This window comes from Marmota flaviventris, chromosome 7 (genome assembly GCF_047511675.1).
Source record: "Marmota flaviventris isolate mMarFla1 chromosome 7, mMarFla1.hap1, whole genome shotgun sequence".
Taxonomy (NCBI): domain Eukaryota; kingdom Metazoa; phylum Chordata; class Mammalia; order Rodentia; family Sciuridae; genus Marmota; species Marmota flaviventris.
The window spans coordinates 62,185,640-62,207,489 of NC_092504.1; the positions used below are offsets into that span (position 1 = coordinate 62,185,640).

The 21,850-nt window shown below is 38.4% G+C and overlaps 1 protein-coding gene across 1 annotated transcript in view; it reads left to right on the forward strand.

The window, feature by feature from the left end:
- The first annotated feature begins 599 nt into the window (after positions 1-599).
- Positions 600-21,850, forward strand: part of Fras1 (Fraser extracellular matrix complex subunit 1) — a 421,323-nt gene continuing 400,072 nt past the window's right edge. The window contains exons 1-2 of the mRNA XM_027939818.3: positions 600-675; positions 8,317-8,348. Coding sequence (XP_027795619.3) covers positions 600-675; positions 8,317-8,348 — 108 coding nt within the window. The remainder of the gene's footprint in view (positions 676-8,316; positions 8,349-21,850) is intronic.

The window sequence follows — 21,850 nt, forward strand, 5'->3', positions numbered from 1 at the left end:
CAACACAAAGTTTCCAGTCAGGGGCGCTGGGTGGCTGAGGTCCGCTGAGCTGGAGGTGGCCCTGCCAAGAAGTGGGTGTGAGTGGGTTTTTCGGGATTCCGGGAGACCCTTTCTGCCTACGCAGCGCGGACGCGGAATATCAAGCGAACTTTAAAAAAGCTAGTCGAGACGTACCAGCGCCAAGATCTTCACTGTTGGAGACCCCAAAGAGGACGGGTCTAGCCCCGGGGAAATGCTGCGAGAGCAGATCAGTCCGTGACCGGCAACTTTCGGGTAGACTTTGCAGTGGAGAACTACGCTTTGCCCCTTCTCGTTCTCCCAAGCCCAGCCATCGTCGGTGTCCTGCGGTCCGGGAGAGCTCGGTCAGCTCCCCGCCCCAGCAGTGAGTGAATTGAATCGCCCGCCGGATCCGGCGCCTCGGGGCTGATGTGAGCGTCGCTCTTGGCCTGTCCATCTTCTTTTCTCCCCGGAGGAAACAGCCCACTGTTCCCCACCCTCTGGGCGTCCCCGGCTCCGGGCGCCGAAACCAGCAGTTTGGCGGAGAGCCGGCTCTTGGATGCTGAAGGCTGCACTCCTCCACTGTGGGTGCCAAGGCGGCGATGGATTTCCTCAAAGTGTGGCTCGGGGTGGCCGTAGCGTTGGCGGAATTTGCAGTATTGCTTCATCATTCCGAAGGTAAAAAGAGCAGTGGCGCGCGTGTGTGTGAGTGTGTGTGTGCAGTTTAAAATGCTCAGCAAGTTTTATGGTGTCGTGGGCTAGGTGGAAGTTTTTGTCTTTTACTTTCGGGGGTGGGTGGGAGTAGAACTGGAGTGGGCTTTTTTTTTTTCTTTTCTTTTCTTTTTTTTTTCCTGAGATTAGTTAGCATTCGGATCACAACCCCCTTCCACGGTCTCCCTTTCCACCGTAAGTCCTTTGGGTGGTGGCAGGTTGAGGTGGATCTTTTAAATCGGATTTTCTTTCCTTTCCTCTCCTGCCCCCGAAGGAAAAGCAACTACATAAAGCCTAGTTGCTCTTACGTTTGCAAAAAAAACAAAAAAACAAAAAAACAAAAACAAAAAAAAACACGCCACCAAAACAAAACAAAACAAAAAACAAACCCAACTTCTGCTCCTATGAAACATAAAAGCTCCATCACTCTTGCTCCTTCCTGCCCCTATAAGTCTCCCCCTAAAGTCCAGTTAAGATTTTATAACTAGCTGATCAGAGCATGTTCTGGACGTAGGCAATTTAATTGTACTGAAATAAATCTCCCCGGTACGGATAGCTTTCCTCCTTCCGCAAAGGGGCGGGGGAAAGTGGTTAATAAGAGTTTAGATTACTTCCCTTATCCCTCCGCCTCCTGGTTTTCCTCCCGGGCTTCAACCTACAAGTGAAACCCTGGAGCTGAGAGAGGGAAGGGAGACAGCGAAGAGTTGTCGCCATGATATCAAACGCAATCTAGGCTTAGCCGAATAAATAAATCAATAAGTAAATTAAGAATTTTGGGGTTAAGGGGTGCAGGGCCAGGGACGCGAGGCGCTTTGAGCTCCCACCTGCTCGGAGGAGCCCGGGAAGTGGCCCAGTTAGTGTTTAAGGAGGGGGAGGGGAGCCGGCGGCTGGGAGGAAGAGGACTTAATCCACAGCACAGGGCGCTCTGCTTTCCTTCCCGGCTTCATTCATTATTCATCCAGCTGCGGGAAGAAGAGTTCACCTGCCCAGCCGCAAATTGGCTTCGCAGCCGCGGCGGCCAGCGCTGGGCGGGCCGCCTTCTCTGAGCTGGTGCTGGCAGGAGACAGTCCCCGACTGCTGATCCCTTGCCTAGGATTGGGGGCGTTGGAGGTCGGGGTAGGACAAAGCCCTTTCTTGGATCGACTTCCAGTTAAAGGAGCGGTGCCTCCTCTTTATTAGCTTCCCAAGAGAAAATGGTCTAGTTTTAGAAATTCACACATTGCAATGGAGACTTTCCCTACTGGTTAAGGTGATACCTTCCCTCACCCTCCTGGGGAGCAGGTGGAATGTATCCCATCCCCGGGAGAAGTACATCTAGGACCTGTGCAGATTTCTTCAAACGTGCAAAACCTGTAGAGAGAGAGAGATACTATGTATGCGAATGTGTATGCATACTTGAAAAAAAAAAGTCTAATTGCCCCAGACGGGAGAGACTGCCCAGGCCACCTAAATCTCAACTTCGGACTTAGAAAAACTACAGTTTCACTTGGTGGCAGTTTCTTATTTACAATCATATCCCAGCAACGAAGGAAACATGCTCCTGTATTGCTCAGCAGGGGGCAGCTGGAATGATGCATTTTCTCAGACCAAATCTCAGACAAAAGCTGTTAATATTAAGAGTCTACAGGGGGCGCTCTTTGGAGATTTGGTCCATACAATGCGCCATGTTTAAGAACTGCCAAGGTCTTTTGATGGGTATTAGGAAAGAGGTGATATTCCTTCAAAGATATACTTCGGATACTGCATTTAATTGTATCACCCTACCTTCAGAGCATTCTGTAGTCATTTCACAAATTGGATTGCAAGATTGGTAAATGTCAGTTTTCACCCAAATCATAATGATGCTTATCTGATAATGAATGAATACATTTACTGAGCACATACCATTTGCCTGGTACTATGCTAAGTACTTTAATCCTTTATCTCATGAATTTAATTAAATGATATCAGTCCCACAGACAAGTTGTCATTCCATGAGACCTTCCATTTGGTTCTGTCAAGGTTTTATTTTAACATTAAAAGCACTGAGGTCATAGATGGAAATATAAGAATTTCAGAGATCTTCTCAAATTTTTAGTGCTAACCTAGGGAATGATTTTTAAAAGCTGAAAAGAAACGTTCACATGTATTTCTCTTGATGGGACATACTTGGACACTTTTGCCTGCCACTTCACAGAAGAATTCGTTTTCTTCTCTGTGCTCAGAGAATATGTCATATATGCTTCCAGTATCCCAGTTAATACCTTTCACAACTGTAGTTGATATAAATGTTACCTTGGTCCTTTGGCTATGTGCTTACTGAGGAGTTAGGATGGCTCCTAGTTATTCTTATATATCCAGTTCAACTCCTAGCACATAGTAAGTTCTCAAAATTTTTGGCCAAATGAACAAGTATTGCCAAATCACATTCTTTTGAAGCCTTTATGATTAGCTGGCTTACCTTGAATGAACCATCTAACTGTGAGCTGTAATTCTGTCATTTACTAAATAAAGAAGTCAACTAGGTGATAGTGCTAAAATACTTTTGCTAATCATCACAAATAGGGGGAAAAATGACTGACATTTGCCAGCTTATTTGTGATCAGTTGCAATTTCCAGGTTCTAAATTTTATTCTAATTATCAGAAGAAAAAATAAATTTTTATAAGGAAATTATTGGCAGTGTTATTTTATATTGCCAAGTAGATAAAATACTATGATTTGAGGTCTTAATAAAATCAAGAAGGCACAGGGAAACCCCTAATATGGTTGTTTTCTGAATCAGGGGAATTTTGTGATGGTGTTTTCTGGAGATGCTCACTTTGAGTTGTGTTGATATGTGGAAGTCCTGTGAGGTTACACTACATAGACAGCTGGCTTGGGGTAGGAAAGGTCACTGGCTCTGAGGCTAAGAGCACTGAGCTCTAGTTGATGTCTCATCACTCCTTGTGTGGTTTCAGTCAACTCCACAATCTTCCAGGCTTTTCATGTAAGTGCCATTGACAGATTATATTGGAAATGATCACTTGATAGACAGTGTGTTTTATTTATAGATAGATCAGCATTTTTGTTTCTGCTCTTGGCTGAGGACTCCCTTTGGTGAGACACTGAATACTTGAACCTCAATATCAGAGAAGACATTGAAAAATAGCCAAGAAAAATAGCCTCTCCCTTCATCTTTCATTTGACAAGCCTCTTTTTTTTTTTTGAGAGCAAATGTGTCATGTTGTGTCTGGTGGGGAAATACAGAGATAAAAAACAAATAATAAAAGCCTATAGTACTTGCCCTCAAGGAGTTTGCATACCCCAAAATTATTATTATCAGAATTATGGTTCACTAGAGATAGGAGAACATTTGGTCTTTGTTGGCTTGCCCAATATTGAAATTTTACTGATTCCAGTTGATTGATACTAATTGCAATTTTGCAGCTTTATGGCTTTTATAACTACCTGCTAGTAGAAATAATGTGATGTATTAGCATAGATTTTTTTATTTCCCCCAGTGCTAGGGATCAAACGCAGGGGCTTATGCATGCTAGGCAGGTGCTCTACCACTGAGCCACATCCCTATCCCCATGTTGTTGGCTCTTGTTTCTAATACATTGCCTTCTGGGGATCAACTCTGAGTATTGCTCTCCCCATAGACATCCTTTAGTGAGGACATACCCATCCATATTCACTATTATGGACTTGGGTGGCAATATCACTCAATTTTACTTAGACACAGTAGTCATAAAATACCCTCCACCACATGGCTCAGAAGAGGGGAGGGGACTACCACATGGCAAAGTGGGAGCTGCATGCCAACTTTTATAACAGTTCAAAAACAGTTGGCCCATTTTCATTTTAACTACTCTATTAATTGATCTGAATCCTACTCGACAGTAATCAGGACATGAGCTGCCCTGTCAGTCCAGAAGCGATTCTATTTTAACTATTCCACAGTGTACACAGCCATATGCTGAATTATAATACAACATAAAGCTTGAACATTTAAATGCCAACTTGTGGCTGCTTGGTCCTAATGAGTCGTGTGTTTGTGAGGCCCTACTCTCCAGTTCTCTTCATGTCTTAATGAACACTATTTCTTTCAACTAATGGGTCTGACATTTTGTGCTTCTTGGATTTAACTTCTCTAATTCTCTCAGTTTACCAGTCAGTTTCTCTAGTGAATAGTTTAAGGATGTCAGTACTGGTACTAATCATATCTCAGAATTTCCCTGAAAATATTAATTTTTTACAGTTATGTCTTAAAGGAGTTTATTATAATCTTTGAAAAGCCATCAAATAATAAAGCTATTATTTTACTTGTTTAAATTTTATATGTAACATTTTGCCTCTGTGACCTGTAGGCAATGAGCCATCCACACTGGAAGAAGAGCAGCCAATTCTCCAAACATAGCAGCCTTCCTTTTTTGCTCTATATAATTACTTTACTCTGTAGACTATCTGCACTTTCTCACAGACTGTGTGCTGTTGGAATTAAATTGCTGGATGCTTTAGCCATATTTCATGCCCTGAAACTGACAATGTTCTTGGTTTGGGATCTCTGGTTCCCATTGTTTTTTTTTTTTAATTTTTCCTCTATTTTCCTTTGAAGAAGGCATATTTCTCTTTCTAGATCTCTACCATTTCTCAGAATTCGTCTTGAGGGGCTGAGGTTGTAGAATGCTTACCTAACATGCACAGGCCCTCAGTTCAGGCTGTAAAAAGAAAAAAAGAAAGAAAGAAAAATCCACCTTGAGCTAAGCTGGATTTTCCTTTCGAGTTCAAATAAAGCCATAATTTGAAAGCTTAGATAGATCTGTAATCTTTCTAGAACTCCTTAGAGGGAAAAAGATGATGAGTAGAAGGAGTAATTTTGTTGTCAGTATTATGCGAATTGATGGATTAGTGAAAAGGCCTCTCTGCTCCAGTTCTGAATCAGAAGCTGCACCCAGCACCTAATGCCAACAAACCTCCCAACTTCATCTGCTAGTGGGTGTGCAGTGTGCCACAGTGTGGGAGAAATATGTTTACTCTGGATGACCGCATCTGGCTTTGGGTGGTGATAAATGTTTGATAGGACTGGGCATCATACTGGAATGCTTTGTTCTCTCAGGAGAGTAGAAATGAGGGTTTGGAAATGGTGTTAATGGACATTCGTTCATGTAGCTGCCTTCTGGTTAGAACTGTTTGGTTTTAGGAAAGAAAGCCCTCAGAGGGCAAAGCTTATTTCTTTTGGAATTGTACATCATAGAGTGACCCAAATTGAGTTATTTTCTTTTCCTAATGACAGAATTTATCAACAGGTACATACCACTTGACTGGAGTCTATAGCAGATATTTCGCTTAATCACATCTGGCTCTGGTGCCACTCTTAAATGTAGCTTTATATTTTCCTCTTATAGAACTTCCCCAAACAGGTTTTTATGTGGATATTTGGTTACTTCTTAAAGTACTTGATTTTGGGGGGAACTTTGAAAGAGGTGATACTGTGGGAGAGAGAAATAAAATTATAGTTATGTGCCACAGAATGATGTTTTGGTCAATGTTGAACTGAATATAGTATGTTGGTCTCATATTGCCTAAAGATGTCATAGCCATCTTACTTGGTGTGAATAAATGTTTGCATCACAGAAATGTTTCCTAATGATGCATTTCTCAGAAGGTATCCCTAGTAACACATGACTATATCTGAGGATAGTCTTTAAGAACAATTTTTTTTTCCTGAAAGTTAAATTTTCTTTGCTTATCATAAAGGTTAAATGTACTTGAAAACATCATGTTGTACATGACATATATACATGATTTTATCTGTCAATTAAAAACTATTTAATATGTGAAAGGTTTTTCATAGTTTAGCCATTAAAAATTAATGGTCTGGAAAAAATATTAAATTTTGTTAAATTGTACCTTAGTGATGAACTTTATTGTAATTTTTAAAACATTGGATGTAATTAAATATCCATTTAATCTATTTAAGCAGTTTAGAAAATGAATTGTGTATTTGAGTTATATATGATTATTTTATATCTAAATATACATGTACTTACATCCTTTATATGACACGCTGTAGACTAAAATACAATCTTTGGAACAAATTTCTTAAGGAAAAATAAGTCAATTAAGAAAAGTCCCTCCCTCCCCAAGGGCTTTGTCTCAAATTATTCTATCTGAAGGTCAAGAACATAAAAGTCATTTAGTAAATTTGCCCCAGGGTCTTTGATTCAACTCAAATGTAAATAGTCATCTCACTTTCTTTGAAGATTGTTCTCAGTTCCATTATTGGTGGAGAACATAGACCAGTCCTTTCTGAAGAAGGTAATATTTTGAGACTTCATGAACGATCTGTTAGAGACAAGCACTGTAGTAAAATGTGTCCTTCCCTCTTTGGAAACCAAATGTGGCACAACGTCAAGATGACCTACTTTGGTTTGTGTATACAGTTTTATTCTGTTTGTGGCCTCAGTTTCTGAGAGTAGCCAGTAGCACATTGTATCCTTGTTTCTAGGTTAAATCAACACCTGTCGTGCTGCTCAAAAATTGGTTGAGAAATGTGTATTTTTTAAAAAAATCAGGATTACAATTTTATAAAGATTTGTTTTATGATATGCTAGTTATTCAGAATACATAAGCTATCCAGTCAAATTCAGCCTTCTTCTCCACGTAGAAACAAATCATCTTTTTTTTTTTTTCACTTGGTGCCTAATGACTGGAAAATATAAAGATGTATCAGTTCATAAGCAGCCCATCAGAAAAAAAAGTGGAGTGAAAAGAGTCTTGGAGGTCAGGAACTCAATAGAAGGGATCTTTTCAAATAACCACCATTTATATTGCTCTTCTATAAAATGATTTAATCTCTCCAAAGAGGAGCATATTGTGTTAAAAGCATGAAATAGGTATTTTATGTTAACCAGATATCTAAACGAATGCCTAGTATATGAAGAGAAGGGGAATACCAAAAAAGAGAAATAGTCCCCATTTCCTCAGATATATATTTTGTGCAGGATAGCAGCATTTCCACATCTGTAGCAAGGATGCCAGAGGAAGTACACAAGGGTGATTCACAAATAAATGATTCACGCACAAAGTGCTATGAGCTCACAGGAGATGAACATAATCCTGTGGGCCGGAAAAGTGTCATGAAGGAGATGAAATCAAATTCAAAGACTTTGAATAGACCAAATGCATCTCCTGTAGGAAATAAAAACAAACAAAAGCCATTGAGACATGAAATTTTATCATGGGATCCTAAGTTGGCTCTTTGGGTTGGACTGGAGAATTTATGTAAGCAAAGAGTGGAAGAGAAGCTTGAATAAGTAAATTGGGACTAGATTATGGAAGCTTTCCTGATTTATCATAAAAGAAAATATGCACTGTATTTAGAGTATGCCATTATAAATACATTTATTTTAAAATTCAGATAATGAGTTCTAATGAAGCCTTCCCTCACATGTGCCCAGGAAATGTTATTTTGGTGTATGGGGTTATTTCCCAAGGGGAAGAATGCTCAAGCTTTTAAGATTTTGGAAAAAGCGATTTGCTTATTATGATGCGTGTAGATGCAGTTTGAGCAGAGAGCCTGCTGGGGCAGTGCGTATTGGCATATTATGCATTACTTTTAATTCTTGTTTGTTTTTCCCCACAGGTGCTTGTGTCTATCAGGGTTCCTTGTTGGCGGTAGGTAATTCTTAATATATTTGGTTTTTTTCTTTTGAGAGTGAAATGTTTGATGGACTGAGTGAGTGAGGTGATTGCTATCATTGTCAAATATGTTTACTTTTGTTCACAGTTTGAAGGTTATCCCTCTTCCTGGCACAGTCAGGCTCTATTACTTAATGCCTTTTCTAGAGTGAATTAGTTCCATTCAGATACTCAGGTGCTGGAAGAGAAGTTCAGATATGCAACACACAGTTTGCGTTCTGTGGCTGTCCTTTGTGTTCTCTTCACAGAGAAAAATTAGATCCCATCCTCTTGTCAGATATAAACTAGGGCACAATTTGTTTATATTCCTGTTGCATTTGCTTCCTCCTTTGATCCCCTCTCCAAGAAAGTACTATTATTAAATTCAGTAGAATAGGGAAGATTCCTGATTAGAAATGAACATTTTGGTAAACAACAAACAAATTAACATTTTATCTCTGACCCTTTGCCATAAAGGGTAGAATGGATTTTGAATTTAATGTCTGAATGACTTGGGGAAAAGCAGATGCAAGTATCATGCATTTCTTTTCATTAATAATGGACTGTGGTGCAGAACAGTGTGTTAAAGCCTTATTGAAAAGACTGTCTACACTCCATCAACTCTAATAAATGGTGTGACAAGTCGTTCTTCACCACTTTTTATTTTGGTGTAATAAATGCTATAATAAAACAGAACTAAGATGGTTGGAGAGAGTTTTCTCATTTACATCATAACCTACTATTGACATCTGTGATATTAATAAGTCATCTTGGATTATCCTTGTAGTAGAAATAGATGAGGAACATCTAAAGTGTCCCAGAGTCCAGATAATCATAGATACTCACAGTAATATTTTTAAATCTGATCGTTTTATATTATAGTTACTGCTCTGAAGATTTATGCATTTTTTTCCTTCTTGATATTTTTCTATTTAAGAACCAGGAAAAGGCCTGATTTTCCTTCTTTTCTCATTCCATGCCATTAAAAGCAGACTTTTCATTCTGTTTATTCTTTATATATTTTAGAATAATATCAAAATCAAAGTGCTCGAAAGTACATTATCAGTTTGGGGGAGTAATGGTAGATATTATAGACAAGTAAGTCATCTTTATTCATACAAAGATAATTGCTTATTGTTTGTTTATCTAGTTTTTTTTTTTGATAACCCAGTGGCTCAAACATGCTAGGCAAGTGCTCTACCACTGAACCACAACCCCAGCCCCAGTAATTGCTTATTGTATAGCGTGCTTTATAATTTTTTCATATATTTTCATAGTTAGTGATTCATCTGATATTTACCATAGACTGATAAAATAGTCAGGCCACATATTATTTTATACCCTCCCGCTTTTTAATGGAGAACTTAGGATAAGAAAGAGATGAAGAGATTTGCTAAAGGTCATTGACCATGGAGGGGTACATCAGAATAAGACAATTTATCTACTGTTTTATCTCTATCTGAAGCAAAGTGGCCAGATTATCCTCTACACTTTGCTATGGGTTTTTCTGTGTTTGAGTATGAAAACATCAAGTTATTGGAGACATCAGTTTGGTTGAGTTAAAAAGAGAGACTGTTTAGACAACTTGCATTTAACAGGTGACCTTGCTGCCCTCTCTACCATGCCCTGGCTGATCCTAGGGCTCATGGATGCTCATGAGGCTGCAGGGTAAGCTCTTCAGAACCAGTGTACTTCTGAGCCCTCCAGGTGACTTCTTTGCTTACCAAGAGTCTTTGTTCCTAACCCTCCTCAAGTCTGAGGTACCTAGTGTTGCACTTATGCAATTCAGTCAGATAATACATTTATTACAACAACAGAGATTATTATTGAAGACTTATTAATGGAATGACAACTATGGCCCTGTTATTTTAGGCTCTGGAGTACATCTGCAAACAGGCAACATTCCCTGCCCTCCTGAGCTTGAATTCTAATGGGCGAAATGTATAGAACATCAGATACGTATGCTAGAAAAAAACAACATTGAGGTGGGAGGCCAAGGTGGCTACTTTAATTAGATTAATGGAGAAGGCTTCACTGAGAAGGTGACATATGAACAAAGAACTAGAAAGAAGGAATTCTAAGAGCTCACCCTGTGGATATCCAGAGGAAGAAAATTTGGAGAGGGGGAACAGCAAGCCAGTTGGAAGCAAGAGCTCCCTTGGCCACGTGAGGAAGTGTACCTGGAGGTCACCTAGCTGGAGTGGATTGACTGAGGAGGGGGGTGGCAGGAGAGGAGGCAGAGGGAACGGCAGGGGTCACAGCGTGTGGAGCCATGGACGGACTTTAGTGAGATGGGTGAGTCATTGGACACTCTAGAGAAGAGGGATGACAAAGTCTGACTTATTGTTTAATTAAACTGCTGAAATGGGAATATAAAAAGAAATAGCATTCTTGTTTCTAGGGAAACTGTGTTGAATACTTAAAAAAGACTTCAGAGAGGTGAGTCACTAAAAATTGCTGTCAAATTAAGTGTGGGAGAAACAGCTATAAAAGATGAGGAAAAACTTGAAAATCTAAAGAGATTCTGCTTATGGGTTTATCTGTAATTATTTAAAATTCTTTCTATTTTAAGGATATCGAGATTGGAAATGGGGCTGGGGGATGTAGTTTAATGATAGAATATTTGTCTGGCATCCCTGAGGCTCTGAATTTCTAGCACTGTGGGGGGGGGAGAGAAAGAAAGAAAGAGAAAAAAGAAAGAAAGAAAGAAAGAAAGAAAGAAAGAAAGAAAGAAAGAAAGAAAGAAAGAAAGAAAAAAGGAATAGGAAATTGTACATGATGGATTGTGAGCATAGTTAATTGTCTGCATAACCCATCCCTGCTCTCTCCCCGTGTCCTAGTGTTGAAGAGAGGCATTGCGCCTACATCAGTGAAATTGGATAATGGGCGTACATTTATATATTTTGAATTAAAATAAAGAGTTTGAGAACATTACACCATTGCTATTCTAGGAATTTCATGATTAAACATCTCTCTGGGTGAGAGGGCTTCTATTATAAAAGGCATCACGCTCAAGAGATGGCTCTGAGCACAGTGTGCTGTTTGTGTCTCAAACCTTGTAATTCTACCCATGTGCTCATCATTTTAGAGCTGGAAGTAACTTCAGAAAGTATGTAGTCCCAGCTCCACATTGGGAGGAAACTGGATGGGGAAACTGGGGGCAGGGATGGGAAGTTCTTGAGGTTCATTTCATTGGTCTGCTTGGAAATGTCACTCCTCAGCTTTACCCAGAATTCCATAAAATATATCGAGCAGACGAGAAATGGATTTAGGGGCTTGTTGTTAGTTTTTTCACTCCCCATCTGTCCTATGAGGATTCCTCTCACTGATGCTTTTTAGTCTTATCACTTGTTGCTTAGGAAACTGCCAGATACAGTGGAACATATCTGGTGGTCTGATGATTTGGTTTGAATTCTTCCTCTGATAGAAACTAGCTCTGTGACCTGGGGCACACTAAGTGAAATGGGGACAAGTAGAGCCTCTCCTGAAGGATTTTAATAGAATAAATAGGATAATATGGGGAAGACACCCCTGTGCAATGCCTGGAATATATATATATATATATATATATATATATATATATATATATATATATATATATATTTTGCTATAACGAAATTCCTTTCTACCAACCATTAAGAACAAGTGACAGGGACAGTGATTAAGACCCTACTAGCATTTTATACTCTCAACAATGCCAGGAATTAGGTATTGTCTTTACAGGTAAGAGAGAGAAGGCTCAGAAAGTGTAAATCACATTGTCCAACATTATAGGACTAGTAAATGCTAGAGGAAGAGAGGGTTCAAACCTGGTTCTGACTCTAAAGCCATTTCATCAAGCATTCTGTTTCTCACCGCCAAGCCAGTCGGCTTGTTGTCTTTGTACACAACTAGCTTATTTTACCTTCAAGTCTTGTATGCTCATCCCCTCCCCTGCAGCACCTGCCATGCAGTTGTCTCTGCCAGTCTCTGTCCCTGACCTCCTGCGAAAGCCAGCTGTCCCTGGCTAACCCCTTCCCACTGAACCAAGGCTTTCCAGCACTGTGTGCAAGTACTAAATTCACCACAGGATGCAAGAAGCATTTAGAGGATCATTGGATCTTAAACAAATATGTAATGCTGTATGCAGTATATCATATACATGTGTATCTATATGTGTTTATGAGTATGTGTGTGTGTGTCTTTCAACATGTTGTGTTTTCCAACTTTTGGCAGCTTTCTGGATTTGCAGTGACATTCTGAGACAATTTGGTCCTGAGCCACATGTAGCTATGTACTGACTTCAGCTGTTTCCCTTCTGCTTTCTTTAACACTTTCTTCTCTACCTTTCTCTTCTCTGTATTTGTCAGGTCAGAAATTTCCAGAAGGGACACTGAGTACCATGAGAAATCCTGAATAATCTATTTTGGATATGTTTCTTACCCTACAATACTCATTCACTTTTTTGACTTACAGAGTTTCTCTAAAGTCAGTCCTGTGGAAGAAAGTGTGACCATCTTGGATTAGGAATCCATTAGAGGGAAACAGTTATGATGCCTAACTGTGGCAGGGATTTCCATTGTGAGGAGGAAAACAAGTTTTTATTTCAAAATTTTCATTTATGTTCTGTTCTTTGCCAATTATATCAAATATAAAGAATTTAGCAGTCCTTTTGCTTTGCCTCACCACAAGTGAACACTTCTTTATTAAATTCTTCCTGAGGATGGATGGGCTAACTCTTCACCCCAACTTTTTCCATCTGTAAAATGGAGATGAAACGTTTGTTCACAGAACTATTAGGAAGATTGAAGGGCATCAACAAGAAGTATTTGGCCTGGTGCTTAATAAAGGTTAGAAGCTTTTGGTGGTATAAAGCAGTTACAATTGGCAAAGGGGAACAAAACTGCTCTCCTTCCCTAGATCAAAAGTGCCAAGTGTTGGGATTTTCCTACTTGAGATACTTTTGCCAACACAAGCTGACAAAGGAAGTCAGGAAGCACTAACTTTTAACAAAATTGAAAAAAAGTTTTTCAAGGAAAATAAAAATGTGGAGTGTTTTCTGTACATAATACAATAGAAAGATCTAAGTGTTAGAGTTTGAATCTTGGTGCTGTGACATACTTGCTATGTGGCCTCAGATATAATATTTTATACAGTTGAAACTCAGTTTCATCATTTGTATAATGGAGGATCCTATTCCTAAGGGTTCCTGTGAATACTGAGAGCATGTTTGTAGAAAAACCCAGAACTAAACCTGGCAGGAACTGACACTCATTGCATCTAGGCAGCAACAAGATGTTGGAGTGGAAATGACTGAGTGTCAAAGGTCAGGGTGCCTGGGTTCTTGTCCTGGCTCTGTAATTACCACCTATGTAGCATGGAGTAAGACACATGAATGAAATAGGCTTTCTGTTTCTAAATTTATACATTAAGAAAGTTAGATTAGGGGCTGGGGTTGTGGCTCAGTGGTAGAAAGTTCACCTAGCATGTGTGAAGCACTGAATTCAATCCTCAGCACCACATAAGAAAATAAATAATGGTATTGTGTCCATCTACAACTAAAAAATAAATGTTAAATAAAAAAAGAGAGTTAGATTAGATCCTAGTGCAAGATCCCTCAGCACAGTGTTGGCGAGAATGGAAAGGTTCCACAGCCAAGCTGCTCAGTATGGCATCGGGGGAGTCACCTGTGGTTGTTGAGTATACCTGAAATGTGACACTGAGGAACTGAGATTTAAGCTTTGTTTAGTTTCAATTCTGGTTTATTTTTGAATAGCCGTCCATGGCTAGTGTCTACCTTATTGGAAAATGCAGCTTTAGAGATTTCAGATTCTTAATGTACTCTAGTGCTTAAACTTGAATTACAACATTGCAAATTGTTGTCACTCTGAAAATCTACTGTAGTGTCTTCAGCGATTGTGAGAAAGTTAGCAAGAAATTTGTTGTAGTTTCTCCATGTTTGTTTGCATATGTAATTTGAACACTTTTGAGATGATCTTAATTACAGCCCTACTCTGCCCATATTGTCCAGTGTGTATTTTTTTTTAATAAAAGAAAGGATCAAATTAGAGGTAAGCCATTACCTGCAGCCTAATCTTACATATTTCATTAAACTTTTTTCAATTTTGTTGTGTTCTGTTAAAATGTAGTGTATGTGCAGGAGTGTTATCCATTGTTTATATTGTAGCAAAGAATTGAGCAGCTCTGGTCTGATCTGTAGGCCTTGTTTATTAGGGCCAAGGAGAACTGGGGAAGACAATTCTTCAGTGCTGAAATCTTAAAAAATTGGTGTGCTATAGCTTTACTTTTTTATTTGAAACTGTCAACACAAACCATAGCCCTGTAAAAATGAAAATATCTTCAAATTTCATTTTTTTTTCTGGTATTCATCAGCGTGCTCAAAGGATTTTTATGGAAGAACAATGAAAAAAGTTTGGAAACTTTCCCTATAAAGTTCTCAAAGTCCTTCTAAACACTTAGTGAATCTTGCTCAGTGGCTGCTAGTGAAGCATTCCAGACTTTCAGCACTTGGGTGACTACTTGGCTACTTGTGGATGTACTCAGGCCGGAGTCAATACAATCCTTAATTCCTTTATTTCCCTTAAGTGTATTGGGTAGTTTCCCAATAGCTGTTGGTTGACTGTAGGTTGCCACTGGTTTTTTAAATGCCTTAAAAAGTTGACCTTTGGATCTTCCTCATTTATTTTTAATCTTTTTTTTAAGTTAAAACTGTTTTTTTCTTTTTGTTCAGTATTGGGAATTGAACCCAGGAGTGCTTTACAACTAAGCTAAATCCCCAATCCTTTATATTTTGAGACAGGGTCATGTTAAGTTGCTGAGGCTGACCTCAAACTTGCTATCATCTTGCCTCAGCCTCCTGATTCTTTGGGATTACAGGCATGAGCCACTGTGCTCTGCTTTTCATTTATTATTATTATTATTATTTTGATACCAGGGATTGAACCCAGGGATGCTTAACTACTGAGCCACATCCCTAATCCTTTTTTTTTTTTTTATATTTTATTAGAGACAGGATCTTGCTGAGTTGCTTAGGGCCTTGCTAAGTTGCTGAGGCTGAGTTTGAACTCATGATCCTCCTGCCTCAGCCTCCAGAGTTGCTGGGATTATAGGCATGTGCCCCTGCACTTGACTCTCTTCATTTATTTTTAAATACTGCATAATATACTTTTAAGTGGGAAGGCCATCCTTCATTAAACTGTATGTAGTTTATGGTAAAAATTTATATATATATATTTTGCAACAAATCATTCCCATGTTAGATGATGAAATGAATTTAGAGAGGTAGTGAGCTTTGTTTTAATTAGGAGTGTTCAAGTTGAGACTAGACTGACAAAATCAGGAATGAGATAATGGTGGCTTGGTCTAGATGATTTCTGAGGGTTGGTCTAATCTGGGTTAGATCTATGTGCTTCTGCCTAAGGAAGCCCTTCTAGGGTAAAAAAAATCTCCCCACTTGAGTGTGCATTTTATTTAAGGGAGCAGTTTTGTACCCATGGGTGCCAGGTAGTGAGGAATTGTGATTCTTTTCCTTTTGGGGGTTTTAAAAGTTGTCCATCACAATTATATGTGTAGTTTACTATTTGGAAATTTATATCTTCTGGGAATAATTGTGTGAGGGGAATAATATAGGAGGCTTTATACTTTTATTGATGAATAATCCATATGCACTTTCATTCTTATTCATATTCTTGTGGTAGGAACAGATGTTTTAAGTAAACAAACACATTTCTTTTTCTTTGTTTTGAATTTAGAAGATGCAACTGAGCTTGGCAGCCATATTTATTTGCTTAGATTATGCTGTGTGTGATCATATATCTCAATTTTCTGGTAGGACACTCATCCTCCCACATTTATTTTTTTTCTTTTAAAGTTTGTGCCATTTTTGCTCTCAATTGCCTTCTGACCTAGTACCTCATTTTGTGTTTTCCCATTTCTCTGTGTATAACTAAAAATAAATATGCACATGTTTATTTTATACATGGTATGTTTTATAGAAAATGTACATAAATACATAATACATTTTCTATAAAATATATGTATATATATATATATATCTCCCCTAAAATAGACCTGTCACTCATTTATGACAACCTACAGTATTATCTTATTAAAGTTTACTTACTTTTTCAAGTCCTTTGCTTGCTAAGGGAAAGATAGAGTATAAATATCAAATGACAATTGAGTTAACCCAGCATATGTTTTCTTGGAATTTGAATTATAAATGTCTAAGGAAAAGTTGGCTTTGAAAATTTCATATGGATGGCATTTTGTTTCTGTCACAGTAGGGGACATTTAAATATAAAATTGGCACAAAATAGCTTTAAAAAAATCACTGTGCAGTTTTGTGTAAAATAAGCACTTAGCTTCTGAGGTCCCAGCTAAGTTCTTTCAGCAATGATTTTTTATATTCCCAGCATTTATAAACTAAATAAAAGAAGGAGGAAAGGAAAAACTCACATAGTAAGAAATGGCTTATTGTTAGTCCCCAGGAGGCCCTTGAGTTTGGGCCATGACCTGTGAGTGCTTTCCTGACAGCTCCTGAGATTGGTTATTTATTAAATTTATGTCATTCCTTTCCTCCAAAGGGAAATTGAGTAGGCGGGGAGGGAGGGGACAGTGTCTGCATTGGAGAGCAGATTTCATTGTTCTTTGTACCTTACATTCTTGAAATAAATGGTTTTGTTATAGTGAGCAGGGGAGAATTATTAACAGAAATGGATACTCTTTGATACACTTCCTATATTGACTTTCCCTGGAGGGAACTTTGTGCAAGAATGAGAAATCAGGAGCAGAAGGAACCTGAAATTAGTGGCTAAGACGCCTCTCCCTCTCCTATTTGCTATATAGGTGTAGGTTGCAGTAATAATCGAACTGGATTCCAAAGACATCAAGCAACTTTCAGGTTGTGGACCCTTTGATTGGACCTGTGGTGAATACCAAGATTAGTGAGATTTGAGCTGGATCCCTGGGATATTAGCAGCAGACTCCAGACTGCCTATCCAACAATCCCTTTCCCCTTTTCTCTTCCTTACATGGCTTATGTCAATCCTAGTTTAAAACTCCATATGTGAGTATGTGACTTAGTTGTGGCCAATGAGATGTGTGTGTTAAGTTTGAGAAGATTGTTGGATGTTTGAAAGGAGCCCCATAAGTAACACCTCCCTTTCCCCAGTTATGAACAACATGAGAAATAAAACAGGGAATAAGTATAGAAGTCAAAATATTACCCCTTTAGTTTTTAACTAATGAAGCTAAGTTGGGGGATATAGATTTAGTTGTCTTTAGAGAATTGAGATGCTGATTCTCAGTCTCAGAATTGGGCAGACTTGGACATTCACAGACAGCTTTGATGAATTGGTTTTCCCAGATAGAAGGGCTGTGCAGATAAGAAATACCGTTAGGAGAAGCAGAGGAAAACTTACGGTTTTGGATGATAGCTATGCTCCATAGAGGAGGAAGGAAGACAAACTATGTTAGACTTATCTAAGTTAAATTTACCAGTTAGATAAATCATGCCACCTTCCTAGGGATAGGAAAGAGCCTGGAGTTATATGTTGATATCCCTTCACAAAAAAGAAACAACATAGTGGGGGAAAAGAATTATCCATTAACATGAGATTTTGAAGCCTAGTGTTTGAACATTGGCCCAAGAAGAGGTGATCTCCTGGAGTTCCTGCAGCCATTTTGCAACCATTAGAATATCCAAGCAACATACAGAAATTGCTGGAGGAGAAAGATGGAAGAGTTTGATTCCTTGAGGAATTGTTATTATCTACTGACAACTAGCACAGGAACTGACCTTCCAGGGAATTTTTGTATGAGCTTATAAATGCTCTCTGTTTAAACCAATATAAGTTGGATTTTGTTTCTCAGTCAAACCAATACCTCATAGTCAGTTAATGAAGTCTGCCCACAGCAGTTTGGGATAATTCAGTAAACAGAAGTAGTACATCAGGGCAAAGGGTAGGAGCTCTCAGTTCTTGGGTTTAAGCTGAGCTCTTCACTATTGTTTGACCTCAGACAAGTTACCTCATCTTTTGAATGCAGATAATCGTTGCACCTATGTTACAGGGCGGTCGCAGAGATAAATAAAATAATAAGTGAAAGTACCTAGGAGGTAGTAAGCACATGCTTTAGTCATTGAGAATTTGCTATTGAGAACACTATATTCAGGAGCAAACCACTTTTGATCTTGGCCTTGAAATATGAGCCACTTCAGACTTGGGAGAAATGAGGAGAAGGCTCTTAAGAAAGAGGATCATTATGAGTACAAACCTAAGTGACAAAGGGAGTCCAGTTTGATTGAAGTGTAAGAAGCGATGAGATAAAATACTGAGAAGAGATTTTTAAAACTCCAGCTCATTGAAGGTTTAGAATAAGGTGTTTGAATTACATACATCCAGTAGGCAGAGGGGCACCTTTGAAATGGAAATAATTTGCTCTTGAATTCTAACTCTGTCCTGTAGACTGATAAGTAGACTGATGGAGATGTGACATCACAGCACTGCCCTCTGCTGTGCTCCTTCCTCTTCTCATTTCCTCAAGGGTCCACATGTAGTTACTCTATAGAGCTTTGAGAGGGGTAGCTGGTTCAGTGTGACTGATGGGCACTTTGAAAAAGAGAGGTCATTTCACTCATGTACTCCAACAGTGAGTCAGTATTGCTGAATTTATGATCAGTTCAGCAAAAGCAGGTTCTTCTGGCACTATATCAAGTGGAACTCCCTACTAAAGCAGCTGCGCCCATGATATCCATCGCAGTGCTCCTCCCCCAGGTGATAGTATAATCGTATAATTGTTTTCATTCCTCTTTAATCTAGTTGGCATTTCTTATTCTCCTTCACAATCCGCAAAGACTAAATTATGTCCGGGCAGTATTAAGATAAATATGCATGTTATTATATTAAAATTTATTTTTAAAATGGAAGGCTGATTATGTTGTATAGACTACCCCACAGATTGAACAGTTCTTCTCTCATGTTGGACCACAAAACTCAGTGGATTATTGTTTGCTTCTAGGATTTTGTTAGATTTGTAAATTCCTACATTTAAAATGTGTTTTTTTAAAAGAAAAATCCAGTGTGGTCAGAAGCTTTAGGTCCTGTTGAAAAACAACACAATGTAAGAAAGGATTCTTGATAGCCCGGGGACTAAGGAGGAGACCAGAGAAGATTTCATAGGAATGAGGTGACTCAAGTGCGTGGGAAATCATGTTAAACTGCTGCTTTGGTGGTTACTTTAGAAGAATTAATCAGAATGTTGAGGAAAAAAACTGTATTTTTATATTTCTTACTGTTTCATTTAGGATTAAGAAGAAAAATTTCAGTAATCCCAGTCAGGAGATAAATATAAAGTATAATAAAAGAAATGTTATGAGCACCAAGGTGTGTATATTCCTGTGAGGTATCTTTATGCAAACTTATTAAGGTCAAGTATATTCAGTAATAGAGATTATGTCTTTAAAAGTAGGAGTTCTTTTTTTTTGTATTGCTGATATTATTAAAGAGAAAGCAATTGAAAAATGCAAATAATAGTGTTATTTAAACATCAAAACATAAATTACAGAATACCATCTCAATTTTTGAGTTTGCTTTTTGTTTTTTTAAGTGAATATGGCCATATTGTCTTATTATATTAAAAGTATTAGCCTTGTGCAGTGGTGCTCGCCTGTAATCACAGCAACTTGGCAGCCTGAGGAAAGAGGATCGAAAGTTCAAAGCCATCCTCAGCAACTTAGCAAGGCTCTAAGAAACTTAGGGAGATCCTGTCTCAAAATAAAAAGTAAAAAACTGGGGATGTGGCACAATGGTTAAGTACCCCTGGGTTCAATCCTTGATACAAAAAAAAAAAAAGGCTTATGTAAAGGAAACCAGACAAAAATAAAATATAAAAATAATTTTAATCCCATAATTCTGTAAACAAAATTAATATTAACTACTAAGTGAATTTATTACAGAACTTTTTCTATGGATATGTGTGTTCATGTTGTGTTGTGTGTATACAGATGTGCTATGTATATTTAAGAAAAATAGGCCTCATAATACGCATATTATTTGGCTGCCTGTTTTTAGACTCAATACTGTATAATGGGTGTCTTTCTGTGTCAGTACACATGGATCTACATCATTGTCCATCATGGATGGACTGTAAGTTATTTACCCAGTCCTGTCGATTGGTAGTCATTAATCCAATATTTTGGGATTGTAAGCAACACCACAGTGAATGTTCTTGTAATCTTGGAATGTTCTTTCCAATTATTTTTTTTAATGTACATTCCTTAGAAGTACAATTTTTGAGACACATGGTATGTATTTTTAAAAAACATTTGTGTACACATTTAATACATAATCCTAAATTCCCCTTCAGGGAAGTCATGACAATTCACATTTTCCTTAGTTGGTTTGTTCTCTGATGTAAGGATAAAACCAATACTGGATTTTAGAATAATTGAATTTTAAATAGAAGATGGCATTAACAAGTTGAAATATATTTTGAAAGCTATCTAATAGTTATAAAGCTAAAAAAAAAAGACTAATAGAATACAGGTGTTCAAAGATTTTAGTGTTATAGGGCTGGGATGTAGCTCAGCGGTATAGTGTTTGCTTTGCATTCTCAAAGCCCTGTGTTCGACTTCCAGTTCCAAAAAAGCCAAAAAAAAAAAAAAAAAAGCCCATGTCTGTAAACTCAGCAACTTGGGAGAGGAGGCAAGAGGATCGAAAGTTCAAGGCCAACCTCAGCAACTTAGTGAGACCCTAAGCTACTTAACAAGACCTTGTCTCAAAATAAAAATAAAATGGGCTGGGGATGTGGTTCAGTTGTAAAGCACACCTGGATCCAATACCTGCTACACTGTCCCGACCCCCAAAGTCAGTACTTAAAAAAGATTTTATGCAAATATTTAAGAATACCATCAAACTTTAGGAACTAAATTGACTGAGAACATAGACTTCACCAAAGGGAAAAATATATGAAGCAAATAAATATATCAAGAAGACTCATTGTTGTCAAATGACCAAGTAAAAAATAAACCTATACTGGGATGTGACCTTACATCTATTAGAAAAAAAACTCATTCTCCCTCTGCTTTCTGATCATCATGTGAGCCTCTTCCCTCTGCCACATTCTCCTTCTGTGATGTTCAGGTTCAGCCGCACCTTGAGCCGCAAGGAATGGAGCTGGCTGTCTATGGACTGAGACCTTTGAAACCACTGTAACATAATCCGATTGCGGTATTTCCTCTATTCAAGTGGTGAGGAGAAAGATGAGGTCTATCTTAATCTGGTGCTTGGCTCTGTTCTGGGAACAGTATACAGAGTTGCCAGACACTGTAGTAGAGCCAAACAGACTCTCCTTGTGATCTACATCAAGTTGTATATGTATCAACTGTTCAGAAGTTTAGCCTACATCTATTCCTTTGGATTCTGTCACTGGGATATTAAACCACACAGCCTCTTGTTGGATCCTGATACAGCCATCTTAAAACTCTGTGACTTTGGAAG